At 42.2% G+C, this 27970-nt stretch overlaps 1 protein-coding gene across 1 annotated transcript in view; it reads left to right on the top strand.

Moving 5' to 3' along the window:
* Positions 1-27742, top strand: part of KIF3B (kinesin family member 3B) — a 39892-nt gene extending 12150 nt beyond the window's left edge. The window contains exons 2-9 of the mRNA XM_058562953.1: positions 6728-8195; positions 13549-13650; positions 13865-13987; positions 14096-14214; positions 19406-19519; positions 20222-20327; positions 22298-22476; positions 23836-27742. Coding sequence (XP_058418936.1) covers positions 6792-8195; positions 13549-13650; positions 13865-13987; positions 14096-14214; positions 19406-19519; positions 20222-20327; positions 22298-22476; positions 23836-23932 — 2244 coding nt within the window. The 5' untranslated portion in view covers positions 6728-6791 and the 3' untranslated portion in view covers positions 23933-27742. The remainder of the gene's footprint in view (positions 1-6727; positions 8196-13548; positions 13651-13864; positions 13988-14095; positions 14215-19405; positions 19520-20221; positions 20328-22297; positions 22477-23835) is intronic.
* Positions 27743-27970: the final 228 nt, after the last annotated feature.

Raw genomic sequence — 27970 nt, 5'->3', positions numbered from 1 at the left:
TCCTAGGGCCCTTTGTTCATCAGTTAAAACATTTTAATTACCTTATATTTGTGGTGGTCAGTAAACATGGGTAGATGAAAAGAGGAAAATGAGTTTTATAATTTCACAAAATATTACCGTTTTGTGAAATTTCCCCTAATTTTTTCTTTTTTCCCCTAATTTTATTTTTCTGATTAGGTAATGTAGTCACATGATTCAAAACTTAAGAGGGGCCGGCCCGGTGGCATAGTGGGAAGTTGGCGCACTCTGCTTCCGTGGCCTGGGGTTTGCAGGTTCAGATCCCGGGTGCGGACCTATGCACCACTTATCAAGCCGTGCTATGGCAGGCGTTCCACATATAAAGTAGAGGAAGATGGGCACAGATGTTAGCCCAGGGCCAATATGCTTCAGCAAAAAGAGGAAGATTGGCAACAGATGTTAGCTCAGGGCTAATCTTCTTCAAAAAAGAAAAAAATAATAATAAAAAAACTTGCGCTATAAAAAGGTATACAGTGAAAAGTCTCCCTTCTACTCTTGGCCCTCAGCCACCCAGCTCTTTTCCCTACAGGCACCCAGGGTTGTTATCTGGCTCTTGCATTTCCCTCCATTTTTTATTTTTTTATTTTTATTTTTATTTTTTTTGTGAGGAAGATCAGCCCTGAGCTAACATCTGTGCTAATCCTCCTCTTGTTGCTGAGGAAGACTGCCTCTGAGCTAACATCTATTGCCAATCTTCCTCCTTTTTTTCTTCCCCAAAGCCCCAGTAGATAGTTGTATGTCGTAGTTGCACATCTTTCTAGTTGCTGTATGTGGGACACGGCCTCAGCATGGCCGGAGAAGCGGTGCGTCGGTGCGTGCCCGGGATCCGAACCCGGGCAGCCAGCAGTGGAGCCACGCACTTAACCGCCAAGCCACGGGGCCAGCCCTGCAGTGCTTTTCTGATGGCCTGTGTGATCTGTGGCTCGGCCTGCCTTTCACACACTCTGAGTCCTTGAACTCCAGGCCATGCAGTTGGCAGGTGGTTGCCTAGTCTGATCTTAGAGGACATTGTGTTGGAATGTATTGATTCAAGATGTGTTAGTGTGCACTCTGTGCCCACAAATTGCTCCTCCTTGCAGGGATGTTTCTGGGGAATTGTGAAACCTTTATTTTTTTTCCCATTTGAAGATACCACATACTCATTAAAGAAAATTTGGGAAACACAGAAATGTTGAAGGAGTAGGGGAAATCACCTGTAGTCCCGTCACCCAAAGTGGACCACTATTGATGTTTTGATGTGTGTCTTATTTTTATATAATTGTGATTGCATGCATTCGATTTTGTAAAATGCTTTTTCATTTTATGATAAGCATTTTCCATGTCATTACAGAGCCGTGGTAAATGTCATTTAAAAAGATGGACCAGCATGGCAGGCCTTTCTTCCTCAGACCATGTATACATGAATTTGGTCATAGACAGAGATGCCTACAGCAGCCAGGCAGGAAGTATAAATGAACAAAGCATACTGGGTGTGAGATAGTAGAGAGTGAGGGTTGGGGAGACTTGGAGAGGCTAGGTCCACCAGAGGCAGCTCTTGCTCAGGTCCCCAATGCTGCCACTTGGGGCACAGGCCTGGAGCTGTCAGATATTCCCATTCTCCCAGAGAAGCAGAAAATCTGTTTTTTAAAATGTGAAATTGGCGGTATTTTTTTTTGAGAAATTTTAAACATTCAGGGAATAATACAGGAAACAGCCAGAATTGACAGTCATTAACATTTTCTCTTATTTGCTTCAAGCCTCATTTCTCTGTGTTTTTTTTTAAGAGAAATGATAAAATATTACAGATAAAACTGAAATATCCTTCCCATTTCTAGTCCCATTCTTTACACTTCACCCTGCCCAATTTGGGCAGCCACTATTATAAATTGTTGCATATCCTTCTATCTTATTTTTTATACAGTCAGGTGCCACTAATAGGAGATTGGGCTGGGCAGTTGTAGGAGAAATATAGTCATGTGCCATATAACGATATTTTGGTCAACAATGGACCGTATATACAACGGTGGTCCCGTGAGATTACTACCATACAGCCAGGTAGGTGTGTAGTGGGCTATACCATCTAGGTCTGTGTGAGTACACTCTGTGATATTCACACAACAATGAAATCGCCTGATGACACGTTTCTCAGAACGTGTCACTGTCCTTAAGTGACACGTGACTGTATTTAATAAATACATAAATGCGAATCCATGAGCACCATATTGTTTTATAAGTCTTTAATCGTAGTTATCATTCTGCAGCTTGCTTTTTCACTCAACCTATTTATTTATCCATGTAAATATATATAACTCTGATTCAGGGTTGGCAAACTTTTCTGTAAAAGATCAGGTAGTAAATATTTTGGGTTTTGTGGGCCATACTGTCTCTACTGCAACCACTCAACTCTGCTATTTGGTAGCTACTGCAGCCAGAGATAATATGTAAACAAAAGGGCGTGGCTGTGTTATAGTGAAACTTTATTTACAAAAACAGACTGTGGGCCAGATTTGGCCTGTAGCTGTAGTTGGCTGACCCCTGCTCTAATTTATTCCTTTTTACTACTTAATAGTATACCATCTATAATATGAATACAGTCACGCATTGCTTAACAACAGGAATATGTTCTGAGAAATGTGTCATTAGGTGATTTCGTCGTTGTGCGAACATCAAGTGTACTTACACAAACCTAGATGGTGTAGCCTACTACACACCTAGGCTATATGGTACCGATCTTATGGGACCACCGTCGTATATGCGGTCCATTGACTGAAATGTCATTATGTGGTGCATGACTGTATACCATGTTTTATCTTTCATTTCTCCTATAAATGGATATTTAGGTTGTTTCCAGTTTTTCTACTATTTTAACGATGTTGCAGGAAGCATCCTTGTCCATGTTTCCTTGTGTGCACGTGCAAAGGATTTTCACCAGGACATACATGTATATAAGAGTGGAATTGCCGAGGTTTTTTTTCCCTTAACAATAGGTGGGCAAAATAAAATGCTTTAGGTAGAATATGAGCAGTTTGTGACCTCTGTCCTAGAATCTCTATAGGAAGCCCATAGTTATTGAGAATCCAATCCACACCTAGTTCTAGAATTTGAGGTAAGACTCCACGACAACTAGCAAAGGTAAGGGTTGAAGCCAAACATGAAAGAGTTGGAGAATAGTCTGGAAGAGTGCGGCTGCCCTGAGAAACGTGCCACTGATTTCCTCAGCAGACAAAAGAGATGAAGTTGGGGAAAAACTCACTTTTTCACATGTAGTAGCCATTCACACAGTGGTCGTTAACACTGGAATGACAAGTTCTAGCAGAAAAAGTCTTCAGGATGAAGGCGATCCTTCTTTCCTAGCAGTGCTGTGAGTTCCTTTAAAGATTTATCACTGTAATTAGACCAACTAGAAGAAGAATAAGGAAGGTAATAAAGAAAGAGGATCAGGGCATCCTTCCAAGAAAACCCTCTCCTTTGAGGCGGACCCAGAGCAAGATTGTAAGCCCTCGTGGTAGGAAATTAAATTAGTCCATCTTCCTGAAATAGTATGTCAGTAATACATGACTAGCTCAGTCAAGTTTGGTGAGTTCAGAAAAGAAATGGTGTTCTGTGTTCTGTGGAGATTTAATTAAGGGGACTCAGGCTTTGGGAATTCCTTCTTTTTAAAAGATATTTCAGATTATTGTAGGTCTTTATCATTCTTTTGTTTTTATCGTTTTGGAGAGCTCAAAAAATATACTGGGCTATAACAGCTGAACATCAGCAACTGAATGTCAAGGTCAGCCTGCTGCAGGCTTTTTTTTTTCCGAACAGGCTTGGGGACACAATCTTTAATAGCTAAAAGCTGGACAGCTCTGCCTCTTCAGGGGTAGGTAATGCAGAAGAATAGGTCCTCTCCACTGACCCATTCCCCACCTACCCCCTTAGGTTTCTTACTCCAAGTCTAGGATCCTGTCTAACCGTCCCATGCACTGCAGCAGACGCCCCCCAAAGGAAGCTCGGGGGACTGGGTTTGAGCTTGGCCCCTAGACAGCTTTTGCAGGCCTCTGTTGAAATGGAGGGAGAGACAGGCAAGGGATGGGCCACAGCTGTAGCTTGGGGGCTATTCCCCTGGAAAAGAAAAGGAGACGTAGTAGACAGACCTGCCATTCTAACATCTGGTTCTTTCTTCTCATCTGGCAAAATTCCAATAGCATCTAGAAGGTGATGAATGAAGGGCTGCTGTTTACATAGTTTTCTTTAAATGGCTTGAGATTTACTTCTAACTGAACATTGATTAGGTATTTGGATCTCAATTTAATCTGATTTTTTTTTGGGGGGGGTGATGACTACAAACTGAACCAGAGAAAATGTTAGTCTAGTGATTATGTTTAATGCATAAAATTAGGGCTCACTGGTATTTTCTGGAATGACCGTTTTACAAGGGTTTGGGATGAATCTGTTAAATAATTTTAATCCTGCTTTATATTAGTTCACAAAGAACTTCCACCTTTGTCAGTGCCTCTTAGTCTCACAATCATCCATAAGGAAGGAGAATTATCCTTGTTTTACAGAAAACAGGTTCAGAAAGGGTAAGATGTCTTCGGTTCTTTATTCTAGACATTTTATTACATGTAACAACTAGAAGAAGTGTGAAAAGTAACTTTTTGTGTTTCCATGTGCTTAGCAGAAGAACAGTTCATGAGAGATCAGTGGGGGAAAATATTGACTCTCTCTATTTGTTAACCTGCAGCGTATATGCCTAGAGTGGCCCATCACTGCTTCACATTCTCCCACCCTTTCGTTGGCAGGGAGTGGGTCATTCTCACAACTAAAAAGAATGTTGTTATCACTGTTCTAAGTATCTATTAAAATAAAAATGCGTATATCCTGTGATCCAGCAATTCTACTTCTAGGAATTTATCCTTACATATATCCACACATGAAAGGACGTAGTCCTAGGTTTTTCACAGTAAAAGATCAGAAACAGCTTAAGTGCTAGAGTGGTGGTTAAATAAATTATGATGCTTCCATACAGTGAGATATTTTGCTGCTGTCATAAAGAATAAGGCAGCTCTACATTTACTGAGGGAACAAACTCCAAGATATGTTGTTTAGTGAGAAAAAGCAAGATGCAGGACACTGTGTATTACTGTATAGCATACTAGGCCGTGTAAAAAGGGAGGAGATACGTATGTGTTAATACATATTTGCTTGTTATGCATAAACTACTCAAGAAGATGAAACATCTAATAACACTTGCCTTGTGGGCAGGGAACTGGGTAACGGGAGAACAGTTGAGGGAGAGGGACCTGTCACTGAAGGGCCTTTTGAATCAAGAACGTGTGAATTACCTATTTTTAAAAACCCCCACATGGAGGTTTTCAGGAGTTTGAGGTCCTCATCTGTACCACTTTACTCTTATTGCTTGCTCCCTCCCACTTCCCAAAGGACCCATTTAATCATCTTTTCTTTTTTTGTGAGGAATATTTGCCCCAAGCTAACATCCAGTGCCAATCCTCCTCTTTTTTGCTGAGGAAGACTGGCCCTGGGCTAACATCCATGCCCATCTTCCTCTACTTTGTATGGGACTCCGCCACAGCATGGCTTGACAAGCGGTGCGCGCCTGGGATCCGAACCTGCGAACCCTGGGCCGCCGAAGCGGAGCGCAAGCACTTAATTGCTGCTCCACCGGGCCGGCCCCTAATCATCTTTTCTTCTGCTCCTTGAGTTTTCTGGCACTGAGTGAAGTTCTCTTTTTTGTTTTTACTTTAAAATTTTTTAACACCTAATTTCTTATTTGCATTAAAATTCTAAGTTCACTGATCCGATAGGTGCTTTCTATGTAATAGATTATACCACATCCTCATTTATTTGAACACATTGGCACAAACCAGTTTTTATTGATGATTTTAGAATTGAAAAATATTATCAGCACAAAAGAGGAAATTCAAACAGTACAAATAAATGAATATACAGTGAAAGTTTTTTTCTCTCTGCCTAGACCTCCGAGACCCCTGTTCCCATAGTTCCCCTGCTGAGGCTGCCACTGTTATCATTTTTACACGTATACTTCTAATAAAATTATATGCCTAAGATGCATATATCCTGCTTCTCACATACTGTGTAAATTATACTATACACACTGTTCCTCACCTACTTTTTTCACTTAACAACATATCTTGGTATAGGATTACATTTAGATTAGCACATTCTTTTAAATAACTGCATAGGATTCCACTGTATATTAAATAAATATTTGTTTAATAAGTCCCCTCTCAGTCCACGATCTGTTGCTACCACAAATAGTACCACAACAGATATCCTTGTCCATATGTCTTGGTACAAGACAATGCATCTGTAGGATAAATTCTTAAGAGAACAACTACTCAAAAGGTATGTATATTTAAAATTTTAATAGATAGTTCCAAATTGCTCTATGTAAAGATTTTAGTGGTTCAACAGGATATAAGATTATCCAGGCTTTTAAAAGGTTTCCAGCTACTTCAGCCTATAGTTTAAGATAAAATATTGGTTGAAGGGAAGACAGACTAGTTAACACTATTGGTGGATGAGAGTGTTTATTTTTCCACTGAAGCTGGTTAAAATCCCATGAGGAGATACACAGTATAGTAAAGCTATTAAATGTAGCCATCAGAAGGTTAGCAAGATGAAGGTGGCTTGGATATGTCAGCTGCTATTGAGCAGCCTCCAGTGACAACTGTACTATCCTTACTTACTTTTGCTTTTTTTCTAGGACTTTAGCATCCTGAGACATTTTGGATTCAGAGCCCTCAAGATTGACCCGGTGCTAGTTCATCATGTCAAAGTTAAAAAGCTCAGAGTCAGTCAGGGTGGTGGTTCGCTGTCGGCCCATGAATGGCAAGGAAAGGGCTGCTTCATATGACAAGGTGGTGGATGTGGATGTGAAGCTGGGGCAGGTGTCTGTGAAGAACCCCAAAGGAGTGGCCCATGAAATGCCCAAGACCTTCACCTTTGATGCAGTCTACGACTGGAATGCCAAGCAGTTTGAACTCTACGATGAGACCTTCCGACCGCTCGTGGACTCCGTCCTGCAGGGTTTCAATGGGACGATTTTTGCCTATGGACAAACCGGGACTGGGAAAACCTACACAATGGAAGGAGTCCGTGGTGACCCTGAAAAAAGAGGGGTCATCCCTAACTCATTTGATCACATCTTCACCCATATCTCTCGATCCCAGAATCAACAGTACCTGGTCAGGGCTTCTTACTTAGAGATCTACCAGGAGGAGATCCGAGATCTGCTCTCAAAGGATCAGACCAAAAGGCTGGAGCTCAAAGAGAGGCCTGACACTGGAGTGTATGTGAAAGACCTATCTTCCTTTGTCACCAAGAGTGTGAAGGAAATAGAGCACGTGATGAATGTGGGGAACCAGAACCGTTCTGTCGGTGCTACCAACATGAACGAGCACAGTTCGCGTTCTCATGCGATTTTTGTTATCACTATTGAGTGCAGCGAGGTGGGCCTCGATGGAGAAAACCATATCCGTGTAGGGAAATTGAACCTTGTAGATCTTGCTGGTAGTGAACGGCAAGCCAAGACTGGTGCGCAAGGGGAAAGATTGAAGGAAGCGACCAAGATCAACCTGTCCCTTTCAGCCTTGGGAAATGTCATCTCTGCCCTGGTGGACGGCAAAAGCACTCACATTCCGTATCGGGATTCAAAGCTTACCAGGCTCCTCCAAGATTCTCTCGGTGGCAATGCTAAAACTGTGATGGTAGCCAACGTGGGGCCTGCCTCTTACAATGTAGAAGAGACTCTGACCACTCTGAGATATGCTAACCGTGCCAAAAACATTAAGAACAAGCCAAGGGTCAATGAGGACCCTAAAGATGCCCTCCTTCGAGAATTCCAGGAAGAGATTGCTCGGCTCAAGGCCCAGCTGGAAAAACGGTCCATTGGCAGGAGGAAGAGGCGAGAGAAGCGGAGGGAAGGTGGTGGCAGCGGTGGGGGTGGGGAAGAGGAGGAGGAGGAGGGAGAAGAGGGTGAGGAGGAAGGGGATGATAAGGATGATTACTGGAGGGAACAGCAAGAAAAACTGGAAATCGAGAAGCGGGCCATTGTAGAGGACCACAGCTTGGTTGCAGAGGAGAAGATGAGGCTGCTGAAGGAGAAGGAGAAAAAGATGGAGGACCTGCGGCGGGAGAAGGATGCTGCTGAGATGCTGGGTGCCAAAATTAAGGTACTGTACCCTTCCTTAGGCCCTTCCTTTTTTCTTTCAAATCTTTTTGTTTTATCAAAGAAATTATATGAGGGATGATGTCTCTCTTGGTTTTGCGTTCCCAACCCCTCCATGATATCCAGTGCCCAATAAACATTTGTTGAATTGAACTGAATGAAGAAAAACTATTTTTTCAAATTAAAAAAAATTAAATGTTGGATTCATAGTAAGAATAATTATTACATATGTGCAAGGTATAAAAAAACAGCAATAAAACTAACATCCATATACACCCCACCCCAGTGTAAAAAGTAGAACAGCATCCATATCTTTACAAGCTCTTTGTGTCCCCCACCTCTCCCAGGGGTAACCATTATCTTGGATTTAGTGTTTATTGTTTCCTTGCTTTTCTTTGTAGTTTTCCCATATAAGTATATATCTCTAAATAAAAGATAGTTTTAGTTTCACATAATTTTTACTTTTATATGGAATCCCACTGCTGCCATTTGCTTTTATTTGCTCAATGTTATGTTAAAGAGATTTATGCATATTGATGCCTGTAGCTGTGATTCATTCATTATTACTGTTCTGAGAATTCCGTGGTATTCCATTCTCCTGATGGTGTGGGTTGTTTCCATTTTTTGCTATGAATGTTCTTGTACTTGGCTCCAGGGGAACATGTATGTGCAAGAACTTCTTGTCTGGTACCGTTAGGTCCTAGAGTATGTGCACCTTCAACTTTACTAGATAATGTCTTGTTTTCTAAGGTGGACGTGTGAATTGAAGCTTCCGAGAGTAGGGTGTGAGTTCTGGTTGCTCCTCCTCCTTACCAGCATTTGTGATTATCAGACTTTAATCTTTGTATATCTGTTGGATATAAAATGGTATCTCATTGTGGTTTTAATATGCAGTGCCCTGATTACACAAGATATAGAATAGTTCCATCACCTCCCAAATGCTCCCTTGTAGTCAACCCCTTCCTCCAACCTCCAACCCCCATGTACCGGTGGCTGAGTGGTGTTCTCGAGTGTGGAGGCTCCCCTGTGTTGAGTCTTCTTTCTGGTGGCAGTGTACAATTCCATCAGGTGCCTGGACCCTGGGTTGCCACAGGGATTTAATGGCAGAGGAGAGTGCAAAGCTAGCCGTGGAAGTCTGAGGATGACCACTGCCTGACTACAAGCCAGAATTCCTTTGAAGTGTTGGGTTCCATCTCACTGAATTTATGCGCTTTGATTTCTACTCTAAAATGTGTCTGTGTTTATTAATTTAAAAATGACAAGTGATCTCTTTCTTGCCTCCCCTTCCCCCACTATATGAAGCTGTACTTTCTTTGTCTGTGGCTTCATAGTAGTCCTTTCACAGAACTGGGCACTATTTTACTTCAGAGGCAGGGGTCCTTTCCAGGACTTTCATGACCTGATGTGAGAATGGAGTCATATACAACACAATTAGGAGGTAACTTTGTTCCAGGGAGGGGCTCACTACAGGATTCCATTATGTCACACGTCACTTCATCCCTCCTCACTCCTACGCTTGAAGTGTAACTGGGTGTGCCCATGTTTGATTTGCGTGCTATTTTGTAGGATCACATCTGTTATTCAAGCCCGGGAACACCCAGACCCTCTAAACAACCTAGGATATTTCGGCAACTCTTAGAAGCCGAGTGTGGCAAGACTCAGCATTACCTCAAGGTCACTGAATCTGCTACACATTTTGTTTATGGGAGAATGACATTACTTCTGTCTTTCTCAATCCCCCGATGCTGTAAAATCATAGGACAAAAGAATTTTAGAGCTGGAAGGGTGTGTGTGTGGGGTTAGTAATTAATCCAGGCTCTTCGTTTTGAGAGAAGAGAAACAGTTTCAAGGGCTCACTGAAAGATGGCAGCAGGGCTACAGTTAATGTTTGTACGTTTCTTAAAAGCAAGGTTGTAGGGCTGGCCCCGTGGTTTAGCGGTTAAGTGCGTGCGCTCCGCTGCTGGCGGCCCGGGTTCAGATCCCGGGCGCGCACCGACATCTTGCTTCTCCAGCCATGCTGAGGCTGCGTCCCACATGCAGCGGCTAGAAGGAAGTGCAGCTATGACATACAACTATCTACTGGAGCTTTGGGGGAAATAATAAATAAAATTAAAAAAAAAAAAAGCAAGGTTGTGGAGTTTCTGGATTCCAAGCTTTTCAAGTGCAAATCATTCCCATGGCTTCAGCCACCATCTAACTGCTGAAGGCCCTCAATCTGTATAACAAGCTCAGAGCTGTCTCCTAACATCCAAGCCCAATAGCCTCTGCCTGCTGGACACTTCCACGGAGATGCCCACAGCCACCAGAGCCTGCTCCTGCCTGCCTTTTCTCAGTCCAGCCAGACTCCTAAGAGTTATCCTTGCTAGCTGCCCCTCCCTCTCCCTTAGGGCCCAGTCAGTCATAAGGCCTCTGAATCCTGCCTCATCAGGATCTCTTGGAGCCATCCACTTTGCCCTCCTCTGCCACTACTGCCCTGGCCCGGGCCTGGACCCCCAAACAGCCTTCTGTCTGGTCTCCCTCCACCCAGCCTGCCCTTTTCCAATCCTTCTTCCTGTTGCAGGGGAGTAATGTTTCTAAAACACATCTCTGATTGTGTACCCTCATGCTCAAAGAGCCAGTCAGTGGTTCCTGTGGTTCTTGGGATCAAGTTTAGTCTCCCTTAACAGGGCTTGGAGGGTTTTTTTTTTTTTTTTTTTTTTTTTTTTTGATTTTTATTGATATTTTAATGGTTTCTAACATTGTGAAATTTTGGGTTGTACATTTTTGTTTGTCCATCACCCCATATATGACTCCCTTCACCCCTTGTGCCCACCCCCCACCCCCACTGCCCGGGTAACCACAGTCCAGTTTTCTCTGTCCATGTGTTGGTTTATATTCCACATATGAGTGAGATCATACAGTGTTTGTCTTTCTCTTTCTGGCTTATTTCACTTAACATAATACGCTCCAGGCCCATCCATGTTGTTGCAAATGGGACGATTTTGTCTTTTTTTATGGCTGAGTAGTATTCCATTGTATATATATACCACATTTTCTTAATCCAATCGTCAGTCGAGGGACACTTAGGTTGCTTCCACTTCTTGGCTATGGTGAATAATGCTGCAATGAACATAGGGGTGCATAAGCCTCTTTGGATTGTTGATTTCAGGTGCGTTGGATAGATTCCCAGTAGTGGGATGGCTGGATCATAGGGCATCTCTATTTTTAATTCTTTGAGGAATCTCCATACCGTTTTCCATAGAGGCTGCACCAATTTGCATTCCCACCAGCTGTGTATGAGGGTTCCTGTTTCTCCACATCCTCTCCAACATTTGTTGTTTTTTGTCTTGGTGATTATAGCCATTCTAACGGGCGTGAGGTGGTATCTTAGTGTTGTTTTGATTTGCATTTCCCTGATGATTAGTGATGTTGAGCATCTTTTCATGTGCCTATTGGCCATCTGTATATCTTCCTTGGAGAAGTGTCTGTTCATTTCCTCTGCCCATTTTTTGATCGGGTTGTTTGTTTTTTTGTTGTTCAATTGTGTGAGTTCTTTATATATTATGGAGATCAACCCCTTGTCAGATGTGTGTTTTGCAAATATTCTCTCCCAGCTGGTTGGTTGTTTGTTCATCTTGATTCTGATTTCATTTGTCTTATAAAAGCTCTTTAGTCTGATAAAGTCCCACTTGTTTATTTTTTCTTTAGTTTCCCTAGTCTGGGTAGGCATGTCATCCGAAAAGATTCCTTTAAACCCAATGTCAAATAGTGTGTTGCCTATATTTTCTTCTATGAGTTTTATAGTTTCAGGTCTCACCTTCAGGTCTTTGATCCATTTTGAGTTAATTTTTGTGAATGGCGATAGCACATGGTCCACTTTCATTCTTTTGCATGTGGATGTCCAGTTTTCCCAACACCATTTATTGAAGAGACTTTCCTTTCTCCATTGCATGTCCTTAGCACCTTTGTCGAAAATTAGCTGTCCGTATATGTGTGGTTTTATTTCTGGGCTTTCAATTCTGTTCCATTGATCTGTGTGTCTGTTTTTGTACCAGTACCATGCTGTTTTGATTACTATTGCTTTGTAGTATGTTTTGAAGTCAGGAATTGTGATGCCTCCTGCTTTGTTCTTTTTCTTTAGGATTTCTTTAGCTATTCGGGGTCTTTTGTTGCCCCATATAAATTTTAGTATTCTTTTTTCTATTTCTGTGAAGAATGTCATTGGGATTCTGATTGGGATTGCTTTGAATCTGTAGATTGCTTTAGGTAATATAGACATTTTAACTATGTTTATTCTTCCAATCCACGTGCATGGGATATCTTTCCATTTCTTTATGTCATCGTAGATTTCCCTCAATAATGTCTTGTAGTTCTCATTGTATAGGTCCTTCACCTCCTTGGTAAGATTTATTCCTAGGTATTTTATTCTTTTTGATGCAATTGTAAATGGTATTATCTTTTTGAGCTCTCTTTCTGTTAGTTCATTATTAGCATATAGAAATGCAACTGATTTTTGTAGATTGATTTTGTACCCTGCAACTTTGCTGTAGTTGTTGATTGTTTCTAACAGTTTTCCAACAGATTCTTTAGGGTTTTCTATATATACAATCATGTCATCTGCAAATAGTGAGAGTTTCACTTCTTCGTTACCTATTTGGATTCCTTTTATTCCTTTTTCTTGCCTAATTGCTCTGGCCAAAACCTCCAGTACTATGTTGAACAGGAGTGGTGAGAGTGGGCAAACAGGGCTTGGAGGTTTTTGAACTGACCCCTGATTGTTTTGCCAACTTCGTGTATCACCACTCTCTACCCTACCCTCTCACAAAAAATTTCTTTTCTTAGCTAATTCCTGTTTTTACTTCAGTACTCTGTGTTGATGTCCCTTGAGACAGGAAACTTTCCCTGACTCCCTTCAAAAGCCTAAATTCTCCCTCCAGTGTGCCTCTCCCATTATTTCTGTCTCTTCCTCATGATGGCTTCTGACTCCATATGGTAAGAGGCTGCTTACTTGTCTGTGGCCCTCAGTGGACTCTCAGCTTGGTGACCCAGTACAAGCACATAGGAGGTGCTTAATATATTCCAGGTGGGGTTAATACTTTATGTAAATGAACCAAAAAAATATTTTTTTAAAGAAAGCTGAAATTCATGTATGTCTGGAGAAGCTGTATCTCCAGTGTTTCCAAGGTGAAGCCTGCATGGAGCCATCTTAGCCCCAGCCCAGTGATGAGAAGAGCACAGCTGAGCACCATATATTTTTCTCCAGAGTTCACCCGCTTTGGCTCCATCCTGAGCTCTTGATCTTTTGCGGGCCTCTCTATGAGGAGATACGTTCTGAGGGAGACCATTCACGAGATGGATTCTACTTGTTTCTCACTCAGGCCATGGAGAGTAAGCTGCTTGTTGGAGGAAAAAATATAGTAGATCATACAAATGAACAGCAGAAAATCCTGGAGCAGAAGCGGCAGGAAATTGCAGAGCAGGTAACTTTTCATTCCTTTTTGGGGAGAATGGGGTGGGGCAAGGTGCATTAGTGCTACGGAGCAAATATCTCTTGTATTAGACTCTTCAAAGGGAATGGAAATGAGATGTGTTGGCCCTTTCCTAGTGGGAGACTCAGATCTGGAGCAGCCAGCCCTGTGTTCTTGTACAGACATTGTCTCTAGGCAAGCTGATGAATTCTGTGATGTTGCTCAGAAACGTCGGGAAAGAGAAATCCAGCAACAGATGGAAAGTCGAGATGAGGAGACCTTGGAACTGAAAGAGACATACAGCTCGTTGCAGCAAGAGGTGGACATCAAGACCAAAAAACTCAAAAAGGTATAAAAGGAACGAGGCCGGGCAGAGGCGTCTTGAGACCTGGGGGAAAGGGAGAACTCTGTTGTCTGGAGGGCCGTCCTCCTCACCTGCCTCTCCCCTCTGTTCCAGCTCTTCTCCAAGCTCCAGGCGGTGAAGGCAGAGATCCACGACCTCCAGGAGGAGCACATCAAGGAGCGTCAGGAGCTGGAGCAGACCCAGAATGAGCTCACCAGGGAGCTGAAACTCAAGTAAGTTCTGTGCCTTCCATGGCACCCCCAGCCGCTTGCCAGGTCATTGTCCGTTAAGTGAGAAACCAGTCCCTGAGGACAGGGCCCCTGCCTTCTTCTCTCCAGCTCATCTCCTGCCACCTTGTCTGTCTTCTGTTTATTCCTGAGAAAGTCACCCTCTGTCTCTGGGTCCCCTCTGTTACCTGAATGACTTCACCAGATGATTTCTCGAGTTTCCTTCCACCCTCCCTTGAATGTTTTAAAGGCTCTGGCCTCACCTCTATCAATTGATAAGAGGGAATCTTTCATTAACTAGAATTTTCTGAATGGTATAATGAACACCCAAATACCCTCATCCAGATTCTTTTGTCATCTATCTTTCATAAAAACATTTTAAAGCAAATCTTACCTCATCTTATCTCACTCCTACATACGTACATAACCACAATGCTATTTTTAAGAAAGCTTTATTGAGATATAATTCATGTATCATACAATTCACCTATTTAAAGTATGCAAGTCAATTTTTTTAAAAAAATAGGGCCGGCCCTGTGGCTTAGCAGTTAAGTGCAGGCGCTCCACTACTGGTGGCCCGGGTTCGGATCCCAGGTGCGCACCGATGCACTGCTTCTCCGGCCATGCTGAAGCCGCGTCCCACATACAGCAACTAGAAGGATGTGCAGCTATGACACACAACTATCTACTGGGGCTTTGGGGGAAAAATAAATAAATAAAATTATTTAAAAAAATATATTTACAGGGTTGTAAAACCATCCCCACAATCTAATTTTAGAACATTTTTGTCCCCCTCCCCCAAAAGAAACGTGTACCAGTTAGCAGTCACTCCTCATTACTCCCTCCCACAGCCTTAAGAAACTACTAATCTGCTTTCTATCTGTATAAATTTGTCAATTCTGGACATTTCATATAAATAGAATCATACAATGTGTTGTCTTTTGTGACTGGTTTCTTTCACTTAACATGATGTTTTTAAGGCTCATCCTTGTTGATCCTTGTTGATCATCCATGTTGAAGTAGCATGTCAGTACTTCATTCTTTTTTATGGCCGAATAATATTGTATTTATGGATATACCACATTTTATTTATCCATTTATCAGTTAATGGACATTTGGGTTGTTTCCAGTCTTTCGCTATTATGAATAATGCTGCTATGAACATTCACGTACAAGTTTTTTATGGACATGTTTTCATTTCTCCGGGATATGTACCTAGGAGTGGAATTGCTAAGTCATATGGTACCTCTATGTTTAGCTTTTTGAGAAACTGCCGAACTGTTTTCCAAAATGGCTGCATTATTTTACATTTCCACCACGAATTTCTCCACATCCTTGATGACATGTGTTATTGTAATACATTTTATTATAGTCATCCTACTGGGTGTGAAGTAGTATCTCATTGTGTTTTTGATTTGCATTTCCCTAATGACTAATGATGTTGAGCATCTTTTCATGTGTTTATTGGCCATTAGTATATATTCTTTGGAGAAATGTGTGTTCAGATCCTTTGCCCATTTTAAAATTGGGTTATTTTTTGGGCCGGCCCCGTGGCTTAGCGGTTAAGTGCGCGCGCTCTGCTGCTGGTGGCCCGGGTTCGGATCCCGGGCACGCACCGACACACCGCTTCTCCGGCCATGCTGAGGCCGCGTCCCACATACAGCAACTAGAAGGATGTGAAACTATGACATACAACTATCTACTGGGGCTTTGGGGGAAAAATAAATTAAAAAATAAATAAATAAATAAAATAAAATTGGGTTATTTTTAACCCAATTTTAACTTTTTATTATTATTAATAAAATAAATAAAGAACTCTTTATATATTTTGGATACAAGTCTCTTATCAGATATATGATTTGCAAATATTTTCTCCCATTCTTGTCTTTTTACTTTCTTGATGGTGTTTTGTTTACAGCACAAAAGATTTTAATTTTGATGTAGCCCAATTAATCTATATTTTCTTTTATTGCTTGAACTTTTGCTGTTGTATGTAAATTTGTCTGTTCTGGACATTGCATATAAATTTATAAATGGAGTAATGTGGCCTTTTGTGACTGGCTTCTTTCACTTAGTATAGTGTTTTCAAGGGTCATCCATGTTGTAGCATGTATCAATAGTTCATTCTTTTTTATTGTCAAATAATATTATATTGTATGAATATACCAGATTTTATTTATCCATTCATCAGTTGATGGATATTTGGGTTGTTTCTACTTTTTAGCTATTATGAATAATGCTGCTGTGAATATTTGTGTACAAGTTTTGCTGCGGACTTATGTTTTCAGTTCTCTTAGGTCATCTAAGAGTCTTACAGTTTTAGGTCTTACATTTAGGACTATAATCCATTTTGAGTTAGTTTTTGCGTATGGTCTGAGGTAGGGTTTCAAGTACGTTCTTCTGCGTGTGGATATCCAGTTGTCCCAGCACCGTTTGTTGAAAAGGCACTGTCTCTCATTGTCTTTGCATGCTTGTCGCATATCAGTTGACCATAGATGTAAGGGTTTATTTCTGAACTGTCAGTGCTGTTCCATTGATCTGTATGTCTGTCCTCATGCCAATACCACCCTTTCTTGATTACTTAGCTTTGTAGTAAGTTTTGAAATGAGGAAGTGTGAGTACTCTAATTTTGTTGTTCTTTTTCAAGATTGTTTTTGGCTATTCAGGGTCCCCTGCATTTCCATATATATTTTAAGATCATCTTGTCAATTTCTGCAAAAAAGCCAGCTGGGATTTTGATAGGGACTGTGTTGAATCTGTAGATTGATTTGAAGAGTATTGTCATCTTAACAATATTAAGTGTTCTGATCCATGAACATGGATATCTTTTCATTTATTTAGATCCTCTTTAATTTCTGTCAAGAATGTTTTGTAGTTTTCAGTGCACAAGTCTTTGCACTTCTTTTGTTAAATTTATACCTCAGTATTTTTTTTAAGCCATTGTATATGGAATTGTTTTCTTAATTTTATTTTCAAAATGTTTATTGCTAGTGTATAGAAATACAATTGACTTTTATATACACAATGATATCTTTCCACCTAACAAAATTGATAGTAAGTTTCTTAGAATTATCTCGTACCCTGTCCATACTTAGATTTTCTTGATTTGTTCATGTTAAAATCTACATAAGAACCACATATTGCATTTGGTTATTACGTCTCTTAAGCTTATTTTAATCTGGAGTACTCCCCTTTCCTTTTAAAAACTTTTTTCATGGTTGACTTGTTGAAAAAGGTGGGTCAGATAGCCTGTAGAAATATCCCACATTCTGGATTTGTCTGCTTCTCCATGGTGTCATTTAGCTTGTGTCTCTATCTTCCTTATTTCCATTTAACTGAAAGCATGCTCTGAAGCACTGGTTCTCAACCTTGGCCACATGCTGAAATCATCTTTAAAATCATCGTTTTTAAAAATAGTGATGCTTGGGCCCCACCTGAGAGATTCTGATTTAATTGGTCTAGGGCAGATTTGGTACCTTAAACTTTCATTTATTTATTCCCCCAAAGCCCCAGTAGGTAGTTGTATGTCATAGCTGCACATCCTTCTAGTTGCTGTATGTGGGACGCGGCCTCAGCATGGCTGGAGAAGCGGTGCGTCGGTGCGCGCCCAGGATCCGAACCTGGGCCGCCAGTAGCGGAGCGCGCGCACTTAACCGCTAAGCCACGGGGCCGGCCCGGATTTGGTACCTTAAACTTGAGCAGGCACCATATCACCTGAAGGGCTTGTTAAACACAGGTTGCTGGGCCCTGCACCTAGAGAGTCTGATTCAGTATGGCTGGGTTGGGGCCTGAGAATTTGCATTTCTAACAACTTCCAGTTGTTGCTCCTGCTGGTTTGGTGAACATACTTTGAGAACCATTGGTCTCTCTTGAGGTCTGGGCAGGATATGTTTCAAAACTCTCTAAGTGATATTAATTTGCAGCCTGGCTTGAGAATCGCTGAGCTAATGGTTTCAACCAACAATGATCTTTGGATCCCCATTATTTCATTACGGGTTGCAGAATGGTGTTTTTCTATATCAGTCCTTCCACAGAATTAGCTAGAATTTTTCTTTAAAGAAGAACTTTTCAGAGGAATTCTTTTAATGACCGAGTTTTAAATTCAAAAAGGAGCCCTTAAAATTAAATATGTGTCAGTCCTCTTTCTAGGTAACTATACCTAGAAAAAAGATAAGAACAAAAATATCAATAATAGCTATCTCTGGATTGTGAAATTGGGTGTAATTGTATTTTTCACATTTCCTAATGTATAAATAGGATCTTTAAAATCAGAAAAAAAACAAATATATGTTATGAAAAATAATTTCTTATATGTCAAATAAAGAGAAAATTTCATTTCTCAAAAATATTTTTTCCCTAACGTAACCATTTTCATTGTTATATCTTCTGTTTCTATCTTTTGAATAAATAGTGAGTCAACCTGTTTCTCACAGTCAGTACCCTACACCTCTGTGGTGTTTGTTGTGTGTCTCTCCCACACCCCTTTTTCATTGTTCTGTCGTGAGGTTATGTAAGAGTGAATGCAGAGATGTGGCAGGAGACAGTCGTCACCATGGAGAGACACAACCCAGTGGGTCCCAGTTTCACTGTTTGCTGTGTTCCCTGGGTGCTTCTCAGGCAGAGGCTTTCCTCAGGAATGGTCTTCATTCTTAGTGGTCTAAGGGACTGAAATCCATTTAGTCCTGCTCTTGTCCTGGTGATTAGCAAGTGAAGTTTTCCAGCTTGGGCAACAATCCACGAGATTGGAGGCAGGCAGTTTAATTTCTGATCTGTTTTCAGCATTTTGGAAGTTAATGAGCTGGGTTAGCAGTACCAGTGGCCCTCCAAAAGATATTTCAGTTAGCACGCATTCACTCCAGTCAAGCCCAGGCATTACCTCCCTCTTCGGTCCTTTCACCTCCTCAAGCTGCTGCTCCTTGGGCAGAAGTGACCTCTCATATTCCTAGAGCAGACCACTATCAGTGCCTGTCATACCTAAGAGTGCTGCACTGTTACCTGTCTGTCTCAGGCAGGGACTAATGTCATTTGTGTCTGTATCCCAGCTCTTTGTATGATGGTAGTCTCATGGTACCTGCTCAGTAAATGTGTGCTGAATGACTTGACTCTTATCTAATTACTCAGTAGGTGGGACCAGATAGCCAACACTCCATCTGTATTCTTTCTCCATCTGTATTCACATGTATGTGTGCTCTTACAGGCATCTTATTATAGAAAACTTTATCCCTCTGGAAGAAAAAAGTAAAATTATGAATAGATCCTTCTTTGATGAAGAGGAAGATCATTGGAAATTACATCCTATAACCAGACTGGAGTAAGTCACTATTGACTTTAAGTAGACTTTAAGGTGGGGAAGAGGGGAAGAATGTTGATAAGCTGGACTTGGCCAGAGGGGTATGGTGAGAACACAGTTTGATTCATTTAAGCTAGGAACCAATTACCTCTTTGACTTTGTGACTGCCATAGGTCCATGAAGTAAAAGTTTGATGATGAGTATGGTATTAGGAATTGGAAGACTTTATCACAGTGAACCAAGGACCTTTTCCAAGTTCCTACATTTCAGCTTCCCCTGCTGTCAAGTGAAGCGTACTAGGCCAATTGAGGGGCAGCACATAGGTGTTATCTTGTGTGTCAGTCTGACACAGTGTTGAGAAGGATTCTCAGTCTAAGTCTGCGTCTTGCTAGAAAAATGGCAGATAATCTGCCAAGGATGCAGGGGTAGCGAGTGTTGACAGCTGTGCTTCATGCCAGCCATCTAAGAACTGGATGATGACTCTGATCCCTTCCAGCTTAAAAGATGCATGATGCTCACGTTTGAATCAGAAAGCAACTCAAGCAGAAAATATAAGCAGCTCCTGCTCCATTTACATGTCAGTTCTCAGTCCAAGGAGTTACTTGCTTCAGGTTCTATTTAAGTGGGCTCAGAGTCTTCTGAGTGCTGGTTCCACAGGACCAAAATCCTGGCACTGTGGAACACACTCCAGCCAGGGCTTTAACCACTGCAGTCCATTTCCAGGAATCAGCAGATGATGAAGCGGCCAGTCTCAGCTGTGGGATATAAGAGACCATTGAGCCAACACGCAAGAATGTCAATGATGATTCGTCCAGAGGCCCGATATAGGGTGAGAAGATTGTTCTTACGTTTTTCTCCTCGCTCTTTTAGAGTAATTTAGGCTTATGTAAACCCTTAGGCACCGTTCTGCAAAGTCACAAGAGTTTGTATCCTGACTCTTTCCAGAGGCACCTGAGGACATTTATATAATTATAACAATTATAATAAATCATAAATGAATATAAATATATAGCTAATGAAAAGAACAATAAAAAGTAATAATAAATAGAAAGGTAAAATAGAAGGAGATTTAGGAAATCAGGACTAGGGAAGGAGGAGAGTACAAACATACTGTCCATAGTGGCCAATAAACATTAACAATAAGCTTCAAAATGGCTCTGTGGGAGACTGGAAAGAATGTAGATGTCTAGTGACAGGAGATGGAGATGTGTTAAAGAATTACGGTACTTCCATTTACCATAGTGTGGGGCAGTCACATAGATATTTAAAGTGACATAATTGAAGACTATTTAATGACCCAAACATATTTTACAATAATAATACTGTATGAGCTTCTAATTATAAGCACTCGCTGTGTGCCAGACACTATATTCAGCACTGTATTGTTTTCTCTAATTGAAACCTCCCACCTACTCTGTGCAGTAGGGCCTGTGGCTTAGTAGGTAGCTGGTAAGTGGATGAACCGGTAGACACAGTGTATTGTTAAGTTATAAAGCACTTGATACTGGAAGTGTATATATTAATTTAAAAATATGGTGCAAAATATATCAAAATTTGAACTGGTCATCTCTGGCTAATGGAAGTGCACTCAATTTAAATTTTCTTCTTTTTGCTTATCTGTATTTTATAACTGTCAGTGGGGACCCTGTATTATTTTTTATAGTGAAAGATTTTCATTTAAAAAATTTAATATGTTTCTGAGTCTCCCTTGGCAGCCAGAGCAAAACAGATGAGGATTAGTTAGCTCCTCAGGTGCTGGCATTGAGTTATTTAAAATAAAACAAAAGCAAAAAAGATGTATTAGGTGGGGTTTTATATAATGGAAGATGAGTGATGTGGCAGAATCCTCAGAAGCGTTTTTCTAGCAGTTTCAGAGAGTATGTATCTTGCTGGTTATTTTACATCTTAAGCCAAAAACATGACTTTAAAGCCTACAAATCAAATATGTGGATTTCCAGGAGCTAACCTGATCCAAAGGTAGAATTTAAAGCTGCAGCTCTCAGATGTTTTTCTCAGTGGACCCACTCCATTAAGAGAAATTTTAAGCGGTATCTCAATATATAAAGCCACTCTCTCTCCCCACCTTCTGGGGAGTGGCCCCCCTGTCACCTCTGGAGCCCCGGGACTTGAACTCCGCTGAGTGGGAGGAGCTAGAGGAGAAGATGTGTAACTGTGGGTGCTCTTCCCTCTACACACTTGTCTCGGTATCTGGGAGCTAGGAAGAGGCCCACCACAGGCTATCAACTGAGGGAATCCATCCACAAGGCCAGTTGTGAGGCGGGGCCGGAATGATTTTAAAGCGTGGTTACAAGTGCATACACTGCCACACACACGCACGTACATACATAACACCATATACCTCCACATACACACACCACCCCTGCTTCCTCCCCTTGTCGACCAAAATGTTCATCAAAGCTGCTGGAGGTGGTGAGATTGTTGATGATTACTGCTTTCTTCTTTATGCCTTTTTGTATTTTCACATTGTCTGCAATAAATGGGTTTTACTTAATTTATTATTTTTTTCCCTGATTATTCCCCTTAGGGTATAATACATGTTCATTGTTAAAAAAATTTAAAGAAAGGAAAATAGAGAAAAGCCTAGAGAAGGAAATAAAAATCCTTTGTGATCCCACTAGGAGAAGTTATAAAATGGCATCACTTTTTCTAGGCAGGCTCTTGCTAGGCTCTGAAGGGCAAGCAATTTGCAGTTCTTTTCCTGGAGGGGGTCTAGATTGCTTGTGCTCTCTGTGTCTGATTGGGGGCCAGCCTAGCTGATTATGGCTGGTGCTTCTGCAGGCAGAAAACATTGTGCTGTTAGAGCTGGACATGCCCAGCCGGACCACCAGAGACTACGAGGGCCCTGCCATTGCCCCCAAAGTCCAGGCTGCATTGGATGCAGCTCTGCAGGATGAAGATGAGATACAGGTGGATGCATCATCCTTTGAAAGCACTGCAAATAAGAAATCCAAGGCCAGGTGAGTGGCTTTTGACGACCTGTGTTTGAACAGAGCATGTTTGAACAGGACAAATGAAGGTAGAGGATGGTGAGAGTGCTTGTTTATCAGGGAATGCTTTACAGAACACACCAGGAAATACTGCTCCATTACTCCTATGTTTATTCGTTTATTCTACAAATATTTATGGTTCAGGCGTTAGGCAAGGTGTACTGAATACCACAGGGCCCAATGTGCCCCGTTCCCACTGTAAGGAGCATGTGTTCTAATGAGGTAGAGGACAGTTCTTTGGTCTACACCAGGTACCTGGCAGTTCTGAGTGCTTTAAAAAAAAATTCTCTTAGTGATTTCCTGCAAAAACTTATGAGGTAAATATTATCATCAATCCCATTTTATAGAGGAGAAAACTGAGACTTAGAGAATTTAAGAAAGTAGCCAAGGTCAAGGAAGTATGTGGCAGAGCCGGGGTTCAAACCCAGGTCTATCTAAATCTACAACCCAGGCTCTGAGCCTCAGTGCTAGATCTACCACACCCATTTAAATAACCAAGTTCTTGGGCCGGCCCCGTGGCTTAGCGGTTAAGTGCGCGCGCTCCGCTACTGGCGGCCCGGGTTCGGATCCCGGGCGCGCACCGATGCACCGCTTCTCTGGCCATGCTTGGCCGCGTCCCACATGCAGCAACTGGAAGGATGTGCAGCTATGACATACAACTATCTACGGAGGCCTTGAGGGGGGGTGGAAAGAATGAAAAAAAAAAAATAACCAAGTTCTTTTTTCTTTTTTTTTTGGTGAGGAAGATTGGCCCTGAGCTAGCATCTGTTGCCAACCTTCCTCTGTTTTATATGTGGGTTGCGCCACAGCATGGCGCCGACGAGTGGTGTAGGTCTGTGCCTGGGATCCAAACCTGTGGACCCGGGCTGCTGAAGCAGAGCGCACTGAACTTAACCACTACACCACTGGGCCGGCCCCAATAACCAAGTTCTTAATTTGCTGCTAAATTAGAAATTCCATCTTATTAAATTCTGGATTAGAAGTTTAAGGAAAACAACTGGGTGAAAAACCAAAAATGGAAGAAATTCTACCTAATATTTTTTGCAAATTTGGAGAAGATGGGCCAGATTTGATTTAAATGGAAGAACAACTGCTGCGCATCAAGAGTCCCTTCCCCGAGGTTCACACCTTGTTTGGCAGGTCGTGTTGGTCATGCACAGAGGGTCAGGCGCTACCAGTCTCGTGGTTTTACAGTTGAAAGTATACTTACTTTCAGGCCATTGAGGAATAGCCGCCTTGAAATGTTAATGACACTTGGTGGGAAAGGAGTCTGATCTGTGTCAGAGACAGAGATGGGATGTAATGTAAACATGTGCTTGACTTTTGCAGGCCTAAAAGCGGAAGGAAGTCAGGATCCTCCTCCTCTTCCTCAGGAACCCCTGCATCTCAGCTTTATCCACAGTCTCGGGGGCTGGTTCCGAAGTAAAGCCAGTTCCTCCTCTCCCAGGGTGTAAGCAGCATTTGACTTCTGAGAGAAGAGACGAGCAAAAATCTGCAGAGAGAACTGGAGCCCAAACTCAGAACCATTCCCCTGGGGAGAAGCAGTGGCCTCTTTGCAGATTAACCAACTTAATCTGGTTGAAACGTATTGGTCGTAATCTGGCACTCAGCTCCTCTGGAAAACATCCTTTAATTAGCATCTCAGAAATGCATGGCTAAGGTAAAGTGCGATAGTTGAAGTGGAAAGCAAGAGAATGACCAGTGACCTTGCTTCCCTTCTCCCTTGCCTTCTTCTCCTCTCTCTTCCCTTGCCCGCCCTCCCTCTCCCCTCTCCTTTTCTAGTCTGTTCTTTACACTGGGCTCCCTCCTTGCTGAACAATAGGGCAGAATCAGCAGTCACCTTAGCAGGCCCAAGACTGTGGGGCCTCTAGGATAAAATGACAGTGAGGTTGAAAAGTGAAAGCCCTAGAACTTGAATAGGTGCTTGCTCTTGTAGGTAGGAGTGAGAAATCTCATTTGAATCCAAGCCGCCAATGGGCACAATTCATGCACCTCGGTAAGAGGTGGATCTGTGGTTAGGATCTGCTGAATGAGGAAATGTTTTCCAAGGAAGCTACCAATTTCTGCTCCTGAAGGATTTAATGTCAGAAGCAATAGAAATAACATTCCCTTTGCCTCCTTGGAGATTTTAGGGAAACAGCTTCTTTAAAACTTCAAAACCATGACCATCCTGTCAAAGACGTAAATCTGTAAGCTGATGCCATGTCCATACACCATGTCACTTTACGCTTCATTTGTCACCATCTTTTCCCATGCACGCATACTCTGAGCGTCCCTGCCTAGGTCCATCCTCTGTCTCCAGAGCGTGCCTTGCAGTGGGCCTGTTTTGTGAGAGAAGGGAGGCTGGTTCTGCCTTCTCTGATGGGACTAGAGTTAGGGGAATGAGACATATAGTGGCACTTTTGAGTTCCCCATTTTGTTCCGTATTTGCATAGAGAGCATAAGGGTGACGGGGCAGTTGCAGAGACAGAGACATGAGGCTCGGTGCAGTGGGAAGGGAAGACATAATAGATGGAAGCAAAGGAATCCTGCCTGCCTTTACTCCTAGAACTGTGGCTCCCCTCAGGCAGAGCCTAAGGTGATGGCAGGAGTGGCTGTGCGATGAATAGGCTCAGAGGAGAGAGTTAGGAATTCCCATTCACATATACTAGTTCGGTTTGTAAGTTTTAGTTCTTTGTGTTATTGAAATTCAAAGCTTATTTTATGTTGGTCATTAGGTGAATGTTACTCATTTTTCCTCTAAGAGAAGCTCATAAGTGTGTGTGAGTGTGCAAGCACAATGGTGCCTGTGTTCTTTGAGTGTGTCCATGTGTGTCTGTAAGAGAGAGATAGAGACCAAGAACTTGCCCAATTTTAGAAATACACTAATGTGCAGTTGTTGCCTTTGTCTGCATTAAAGGCCCATTGAATGACTAATCCAGGCTGGAAGCGCTTCCACGTGGTGTCTGAGTCCATGAGCCAAGCCTGAGGGGACAGTATGAGTCCCCAGGTCTGCCACACTGGTGCACCTTGCTGGCACGGTGCCTCAGGAAGATGGCGACTCAAGTGGGCCTTGAGTTATATTTTAACTCAGCTGCTCAGTTCCCAGGGCACATTTCTGGATCAGAACTCGTGGGAAAGAAGAGGTACCAAGTGCAATGTCTTAGCATTCTACAAATGGAGATCTGTCATATGGCAGCTTTTCTCCTTTTTAGTTACCATTCTTTCTGAACCCAGGGCCCCTTTCAGCAATTCCCAGAGCATAATGGCGCCTTCCCTCATCTTTCTCGGGATCAAACCCTGCTTCTGTCTTATTTACTAAGAATTTACCTGTTTGAATAGGAACTGAGGTGGATAGCCTAAGCTGCCGGTTGCACCTCTCTCACACCACATTTCCTCAAACCGAGTCTGAATTCTGTAGGCAGAAAATATTCATGTAGCACGTCTGAGAATTGAACACTGCAGATAACACTATCCCTTACTACCAATGTTTCGAGGTGGCTATTCTGACCAAGGGTGGTTGAGTGACCACAGAAAGCAAGCAAAAGAAGAAAGCCAAATAGACAGACAGGATTATTAAAACAAGCTTGCCTTGTGCTCAGCTGTGTTCATCTGGTGGTTTGTGAAACAAAAGAGAAGAACACTTGTGTGGAGGTGAAGCTGTCCCTTCCCGAGCAGTCTCCGGTGCTTTTCTTCTCTCAAAGTGCATCCGATAGATATTTGAGTAGAGCAGACAGTAGAATGTCTTATTGCTACCAGAAAGCTGTTGCTTTAGGCCCTGAATTGAGCCGAATGTGTAGAGGACCTACTAAGCCCACTGAGGGACCAGGTTTTCATGTCTGTAGTCATGCTAGCATGTTCCAGGCCATCTGAGGGCCTTCATGCCAGCAGCAGCAAGTGAAGTCTGGAAGCCAGTCTTACAGCATCTGAGAAGATCATCTGGGAGAAGGAGTTTGAGACTGTGTGTGCAACCTTCATCAGGCCCCTTTTTGCTCTGATCAGTGGGAATGTATCTGGCTTCATATTTTAAAGTCACATATCTCCCTGACCCCTGGATTCAGAACCCAAGGCCACAAATCATAGGCATGAAGCACTTTCTTAAGATTCTGACCTAGTGTTGGATTGTTCCCCGTCTAATGCCTGCGTGCTGCTTGAATTGTACCACCCACATCTCCGTGACTAAGGGCATCAGAGAGTTCTGCAGCTCAGGCGTGGGCCACTCTCTGCTTTTCCTGTCTGACTCTTTTATAAGTCCTCTCTCGCTGAATGTAGAATTGTTGCCAAGTTTCTGAGAAGTGTCGATGCCCTGTTAACATGGGATATCAGTTCTGTCTCACATTTCCCACTGAGGTCGAGGCTCACTGCAAACAACACCCTGGGCCATCTCAACACCATCTGTGGACAAAATGGGGCTATTAATATACTCTAAAAGCCATACTCAAAATGCTCAGAGGGAACTGGATAAGAACAGTGGGCCTGGCTATTATCTATAGCGCAAGGTTTTGTCTTGCTCTGTTGGGAAATCTGCCACCTTTCTCCCCACCCTTGTTTCTTGAATGAAATGCTTTTGAGGTTATTTGTGAAAGGAGTGATCCTAGGGCAGGCAGGGGGCAGTGGGCTTTGTGGCTCCTTGGAGTTACTATTGATCTTGACCTTCTCTTTGGCTACCTTTAGACAAAGAATATGCCAATACTTGGGACTCTTTAAGTTTTACAATTGATATTTATTTGTATCATCTCTTTGTCTAGGAATGTAAAAGTGATTCTAAACTAAGATGTGTAATAAAAATCAATCAGATTTATTGTACCTACAAAAAGGTGTCATAAATGACTAATGTTTTTGAAAATGACATGCCCATGGCTGAGACACTGCCACTCTCTCTAAACATTTTAATTTTTCTAGTGGAAGTGGGAGTGGAAAATGAAGATTGAACTGGAATGCTGGCATTTAAGCAATATAGCAACGAGGTAAAGGGACATAAAATGAAGAAAAAGTGACCAGTAAGTGCTTCCCATGTTTTTCCATGGACGTTCCTGGGACAGGCGTGGGCAACAGGCATGAAATTTCTTTTAACTTTTGGGTTTTATTTTTTAAATTTCTTTTAATTTATTACATATCATACTTTAAAATACATGTCTTTTTGTTTGTTTGGTTTTTATTTTTTATTTATTTATTTTTTATTTTTTGTGAGGAAGATCAGCCCTGAGCTAACATCCGTGCTAATCCTCCTCTTTTTGCTGAGGAAGACCGGCTCTGAGCTAACATCTATTGCCAATCCGCCTCCTTTTTTTTTCCCCTCAAAGCCCCAGTAGATAGTTGTATGTCATAGTTGCACATCCTTCTAGTTGCTGTATGTGGGACGCGGCCTCAGCATGGCCGGAGAAGCAGTGCGTCGGTGCGCGTCTGGGATCTGAACCCAGGTTGCCAGTAGCAGAGCGCACGCACTTAACTGCCAAGCCACGGGGCTGGCCCCTGGTTTTTATTT

The sequence above is a fragment of the Diceros bicornis genome, chromosome 19, assembly GCF_020826845.1.
Source record: "Diceros bicornis minor isolate mBicDic1 chromosome 19, mDicBic1.mat.cur, whole genome shotgun sequence".
In the NCBI taxonomy this organism is placed as follows: domain Eukaryota; kingdom Metazoa; phylum Chordata; class Mammalia; order Perissodactyla; family Rhinocerotidae; genus Diceros; species Diceros bicornis.
The sequence above is the reverse complement of the archived record's forward strand: the minus strand, read 5'-3'. Positions and strand labels throughout refer to the sequence as shown.